Genomic DNA, 6,542 nt, shown 5'->3' on the forward strand with positions numbered 1-6,542 from the left:
ATTGCAACATTGGAGAGAACCTCACAAGTTTTCAATAAGTGTGTTGACATGGACAAGTTAGAGAATTGCTTGAAGGATGTATACAATATCATTGTGGGAATGAACCATCCCTAGGAGATTTCAGATTCAAGACTTAATCCGATCCATATCTATTTTAACAAAGTTATGGATCATAAATATAATTTTTGAAATTAGGGAAGATGAATCTATTTGGATCTTGTATTGAATGCTTCCAAGTCAGATTCAAGTACAGGCTCATAGTTTGATAATATAATTCTGGCGCGCTGTTCTCCGTGCCACAACGCAAGCTGCGCCCAGGTATATGTGGGTGGGTGCAATGACCACCCTGCCCCCCCCGCAAAAGCTGCCCATGTGCCTGGCAACAGCCTGCGCTGCGGCACAAAGAACATTCTCCCTATAATTCTCTTTTTTGTTGGGAGGAGCGAGGGCGACGGTTACGAGTAAGGGCAGGGAGACATGGATCCGAGTCGGATCTGGATCTCTTCAGGATTTTGTATCATGAATCGGTCACCGGGTCAGACTCTTCATGCCTTAGATAGGAAATCAGGAAGTAGGAGTACAAAAAACCAATAGTTACTTTAGGATTAAAACCTGGAAAAGGAAATGAAGGATCGTACTCATCAATAAAAAATCAGCTTGTTATTATCAAAATAACATAAAAATGATGGATCACACAATGAAATTCAAGAGCAATTCTACCTTCTCAACAATAAAAAATGGATGCATATTTACATTCTAGTCTATGTATACATTAATGATTTAACAATTAAATTCCAGAAATTTTATTGTTGAGTTGAGAAGGTATGAAACATTAAACCTTAAAGTGCACCAAAAGTCTAGCTTCTGGAACACCAACCAATGAACGGCAACGGAACAGAAAATGCATTTACAACAAGGGCTACAAAACCCAACCAATGTAGAAATGGCTACAGCATAAAAGTCACATTTACAACAATGGCTCTGAAAACCCAACACTTGAGACAGCAACCACCATATCACTCTATAAGGAGTTACAGCCTCCAGAGACACATGCTGAAGCAACTCACCATCAGCTGAGTGGTTCACTGATCTCTAGGAGCTCATTACAGAGCCCAGTGAAAACAACTGAATCTGTCTCAATGGGCCTGAACTTTACAAGAGCTGTTGGTACCAAGTCCTCTTCCTCTAATGTTGGAGTTCTATCCCCAGCAACAGGAAACCGTGGGATCACCCGCCGCTTGATAACTACTGGATGCAATAGTTCAAATTCCAAACTGGGTTCTTTGAGTGCTGAGCTGACAAACTAAGAAGAGAAAAAGGAAGAAAATAAGTAAATAACTATGTCTGTTTGCGCATATACAGATCAACAGTGTTACAGAAAGGAGCAATAGATCAGTAGAATTTTTTACTCATTCACGAAAAATTTAACGTAATGTTCTGTTGTGAATTCAGAGGAACAACAGATGGAGTAGAGTTAAATAAACAAAAATATCACTAACCACCACTGCACTAAATGCATCTACCAGAAAAAGGAAAAAAAGCTCCCGAGTGCAGAGATGCAGCATAGATCAGAAGTTCATGTATCAAGGATAGAGAGGGAACTAGGACTCTCCCCTGCCGCCAGGCTTTAGAGAGGTTTTTAAGACTGAAATTGGAGGATTTTATTGAGGATGGCAAGTCCTATGCTCACTAATAGAACCACCAATAAGCAATAATTTTCTCTCCAAAAAGTCAAGAGAAAAAGCAAGTGAGCAAGACCAAAATTCAGGAAGCTCTTCCCCCGCAAAGCCAATATATAGGTGTAAGAACAACCATGTAGTTGAGATAATCTCCATGGCCTCAAAGGATCAATCATTATCCATACAAAAGGAAGATCAATCATTTACATCATTCCCAAACCTACTGTTTAAAGTCATCTTCAAAAGCACTCTTAAGTCTTAACAAGCGCAACATGTTCAGCATTCATATAGCAGCTTGGGAAGAACCTTGTAAGAACCATTGGTTATCAAGCAGCAAAATCCTGCCTAAAATTTTCATATAATAGGTGCAAATCCCCTTTTCTTTTCCTTTTTTAATTTTGTTTGTTGCTGTTATAGAGCCACTTCAGTTTTTCTCCACCCTCCTGATGAATAAGTGCTACTTCAGTTTTTTACTTTTCCAGTACTTGTATTGTTCTCATTGTTAATGGAAAATGTCATTCTGTAAATTGGATGGAATAAATTGGTGGGCAAGTGCATGGTCGGCAACTAAATTTTTTTTTCCCATGAATTACATTCTGCATCCACACCAAACATAAAAAATTAGGTAAAGCCAAGGAAGATGTGCATCTATCATGAGATATGCAAGAAAACAAAAATGTACATCCAAAACACCAGAAACTGATCCGCAAGGGCCTCTACAAATTCACTCGCTACACAATTGGATATGGCCCTATATATATGTAACCTCTTCCCCAACCCCTTCACAAGATAGAGCATCTGCTACAGAGTTTGCAATTCTAAGTCACCAAGAAAATGAGGTTTTCTCCTGGTTACATAGAACTTTAGCTATACAAATTAGATGTACTATCTTCAAAGGGTTCTTGCTGTAAACTATATCTGCCCTAGTCTTTCTCCCTTCCCTCAAACCACCCAAAGCCTATAAAATGAAATCCCTATCTTGTACATACCATTTTTTTTAATGAGAAGTTGTACACACCATGATATTTGGTATGTCTTCTTTAAATCCTTAACTGTTTGTTCATGCATTCTTTTTCTACATTGTATGTAGGGAGTGAAAAAACTTTCATCCCGGAGAGAGAGAAAACCACCAATAAAAAGTTGAAGATTTCTAGGGGATTTGCTGATTGAACTCTTGTCAGAGGGGAAATCAAGATACAATGGGTAAAGCAGGTAATAAGTTCAGCCAATCTCCCTCTGACAGGTAGAAGAGTCTTGGGACATGGGAGGGCTTATCTAAAGTAGAAACTCTAATGCCACTATCACTGCCTATTCCCAAGGAGAAGAGAGTAAAATTTATTAATTAAAGGAGAGGGGTAAAAAAAAATCTATATTGATTAGCTCAATTAGACGTGCTCACAAGCTAATTCCTAAATTTATTTCCATTCAAATTAGCTGGATCTATCTTCTTCCCATCAAGGTGAATTTATGCAAAATAGAGAAATCCTTGATGGATAAAGATAATCTCAGATAGAAAGAGAGACACAGAGAGAGGGAATTGATGTATTCCTAGAGAGAATTGTTGTATTCCTATGACTACACACTTGGTTATTACAAATAACTCTCTGGCTTGTCAATTTATAAGTCCTAGAGATATCAATTAAGTCAGCTCATTCTTCCTTTCCTCTTCATTATAGAGCACAATAGCAAAAGGCAAAAGAAGAAGTTATGGATGGATTGTTGGAGACAAAAGAACGGCATAATAAAAGGGTCGTATCCTGGTGCAAGTCGCTTTTCTGGGGACCGGGAGGGTCTAACTGGAGTTCTTGTACAAACCAGCCACCCATGGACTCAAACTACATCTTCAAGCTGGCAGCCTAATCAATGGATGCTATAATCATGTCCACAAATAATTGCATCTTCTTCTTGGTACTGAGAAACTTAGATATTTGAGGGATGTCATTCAAGGAGTTTATATGTCCTCTAGGTGACAGATCAATCTCAACAAGAGTGAAGCATTTAGCATGAATACAACAGTGTCTAGGGATGCTTTCTACTATGATAGTATGCCTAGAAGATCACTATTAGTATATCTCTCGATCTAATTACCATATGGCTGGGTGATGAAACAACTTGAGAAAATTATGACACGGAGTTAAATATTAAGAGGACATAATCACTTAATTAATTGAAATCTGTTCGCAGACCCAGGGGAGAAATATATCTTGAGCTCAAGCCCCTGAGATGATGAGTCGAGCCTTCATTGGGAAGCATGTAGAATTTCAGGAAAAATCAGTAGCAATATGAAGAATGAAAATATAGGAGGGAGGTCAATATTCAAACATGGCATACTTGGAAGAAATTTAGGATCACAGAATTTTAAACTATTCCATGGGAAGTAGACATGTTACAAATCAAGACTCCAAAGGAGTCTTCACCATACACCATTTTCCCAATTTAACGTAAAAGGAACAAAAGTAAAATTTAGATTACCGAAATGCTAGGGTGGACCAAAGGAGTGTTCATGTTACAAATCATGAGATAAGTTTCTAGACTAAAGGTTAGATATACATCATCCATATATTGAATTCTTTTCGTAAAAATCTAACTAAAGTTCATAATGTTATCAAAGCAAATTAAATTGATACATGAGAACTGATTGTCAATCAGAACCAAGAGAACCAGTTACTTCCATCAGATCTACTAATATGGCAGTCCAGTGCGTTTTGTACCATTTATAGTAGTTATGAAATCTCAACTATTTGAGTTAACATTTAAAAGAAAGTGTAATGAAGGAGCAAACATGAACATTTTCTGGGAAGTAGATGAAGACCACTAACCTCATAAAGCGCTGTAGTCGGCTCCCATGGGAAAAAGACGCCTTGGAGCACTACTTCATCAGGAAACTGGATCCGGATAACAGCCTTTTTGAATCGCTTCCTTGCAGTTTTCACCTGCTTCTCTTTATATGATCTAGGAATAAGTAGCTGAGATTCTGCTATCTTTTTCTTCTTTGTCTCAGCTTCTCTTCTCAGCTCCTCAGCAGAGAGGTTGTAGAAAGACTCTGGCAGATCAATTTTCCTTGCTATGCTTTCAGGAACAGAAAAGAAGACTCGAATCTAGAAAGTGTACAAAGTAAAAAACTGTCAGAAGCATTTAATTAGTAGAAGAAATTATCAGGATACATATAACTTCAGCATATATGTACCCATGCAATACAGAAAGCCAGATGGCATACAGATAAAAAAAAAAGACAGTTACTTTATTTTAAGAGGAGGGAGTGGAGGGAGAAAAGGAAGTACCCATACGGAAAACATTACATAAACTTGAAAATTTGTGCAACAACGATGATAATAACATCAACCAGGGGAAAAAGTAGTGGGAGAAGACACAGATAGTATTCAATCAATAACCAATGCAAAGTAGTATTCTTGCTAATGGATCTTTGTACTTCAAAAACTAAAAATTTTAAATACATATCAGAATTTAGGAGCTAGATGGCAAGTAATTATGAACCAGGGATTCCCTCATAATGTATTGTGACTGGAATAAAAAGTAAATAGCACCAAAGGATTCCCTCAATATACCTGTCTGTCGATTTTCTTTGGCTCCACTGGACCTTCTACCTCAGTTGATGCAACTACAGATGGTAAGTCTTCCGTCTTTCTTGAGAAGCATTGTATGTCTTCTGTCTTCCGCGGCTCCAGTAACAATATGGACTCTTTGATTAAAGATATCTGATCCTCCGAAGGTTCTTCCATAACTGCCCAAATCTCTCCACCTTCTTCTTGAAGTCTAAATCCAACATACTCCAGCAACTCAATACCTCCTGCCACTGCACCAACAGCCTCCCTAATCTTTGGATTGCTCATACGAATTCTTCGGAACTTGGCATTGGTTGGCTCTTTGATAATATTCCGCAAAAGCTTAAGAACAACCTCCACTGACCCTTCTGAGGGCCCTCCAGAAAGAAAAGCCCCAACACGATCCGCCAATTCATTCAAAGCCTCTGCATTGGACCCATTCATTGGGGATTCTTCAACAACATCAGCATTGGAAACCTTGTCACTGATGCAGCTATCGATGTGTACAGACACATCCTCTTCAGACCTAAAAGATTTATTGCAAACTGGGCACTCGAAAACCTTAAGAGAATATCCATTCTGAGAACGTTTCCCCGAGGTGACTAAAGACTCAAAAGGATCAAAACCATTTGCCGCTTTGTGATCTGAATTGGGAACATTTTCTCGAATGGGCTCGTCTTTCAGGGTCTGGTCGGTACCAGAATCGGTCTGGGGTATCTGCGGCTTCGGCTTTGGATTTGATACTGGTGGATTTTGTCTTGATTCGGCGATCTGGGTTGGGCGAGCAAGAACAGGGTTAGAGGGACCAGATGAAGAAGAGCCCAAGACTCTCCCATGGCCCTTGAATTTACCAGAAGACGAGGATGAGAAGGGATTATTCACCTTCTTCATAAAACCCTTGACTTTATCCTTCACATCGTCCATGCCCGATCTCGAAGGATCCAAGAGAGATCAAAGCTCTAATATGCAAGCGAGTTTTTTTTCTATTCTTGATAGGAGAAATCGAGAAAGGTGATCTTTTTTCTGTTCTTGAACTAGGGTTTAATTTGGAAAGTAGGGTTTGCGTTGATCAATGAAGGAGGAGAAAGCAAACGCGTAGAGCGTCAACTGGGAATAAAAGAAGCTAATGAATTACGAATTAGGGTTTCTGCAAGTTTTTTCGGGTCATTGGGGCCTCGGAAATCTGGAAATTGAAATAGAAAACTCTATCCGACACCGAGAATTCTGTGAATCAGTATTAAATCTGAACTAATAGGGCATGATTTTGAAATGGTTACTACAGAAAATCCCAAGAAGACAG

General features: G+C 38.8%; 1 protein-coding gene across 2 annotated transcripts; it reads right to left on the bottom strand.

Moving 5' to 3' along the window:
• Positions 1–640: 640 nt before the first annotated feature.
• On the bottom strand, positions 641–6,215 carry LOC122656693 (plant UBX domain-containing protein 2). 2 transcript variants are annotated; one of them, XM_043851306.1, is made up of 4 exons: positions 5,338–6,215; positions 5,246–5,304; positions 4,499–4,777; positions 641–1,303 (listed from the first exon to the last, which is right to left on the bottom strand). In XM_043851306.1, exons 1-4 carry the CDS (start codon positions 6,164–6,166, stop codon positions 1,070–1,072), a joined length of 1,401 nt encoding a protein of 466 aa, XP_043707241.1. In that variant the 5' UTR covers positions 6,167–6,215; the 3' UTR covers positions 641–1,069. The 2 variants fall into 2 exon arrangements, with proteins under 2 accessions (XP_043707241.1, XP_043707240.1); XM_043851305.1 differs by having other exon boundaries at positions 5,246–6,215.
• Positions 6,216–6,542: the final 327 nt, after the last annotated feature.

This window comes from Telopea speciosissima, chromosome 3 (assembly GCF_018873765.1).
Source record: "Telopea speciosissima isolate NSW1024214 ecotype Mountain lineage chromosome 3, Tspe_v1, whole genome shotgun sequence".
In the NCBI taxonomy this organism is placed as follows: Eukaryota; Viridiplantae; Streptophyta; class Magnoliopsida; order Proteales; family Proteaceae; genus Telopea; species Telopea speciosissima.

Coding starts and splice junctions, on each gene's coding strand:
- LOC122656693 (XM_043851305.1), bottom strand. CDS start 6,166: ATGGACGATGTGAAGGATAAAGTCAAGGGTTTTATGAAGAAGGTGAAT. Junction 4,778..5,245: donor CAAAGAAAATCGACAGACAG/GTATATTGAGGG, acceptor TACACTTTCTAG/ATTCGAGTCTTCTTTTCTGT. Junction 1,304..4,498: donor CGACTACAGCGCTTTATGAG/GTTAGTGGTCTT, acceptor TTCTCTTCTTAG/TTTGTCAGCTCAGCACTCAA.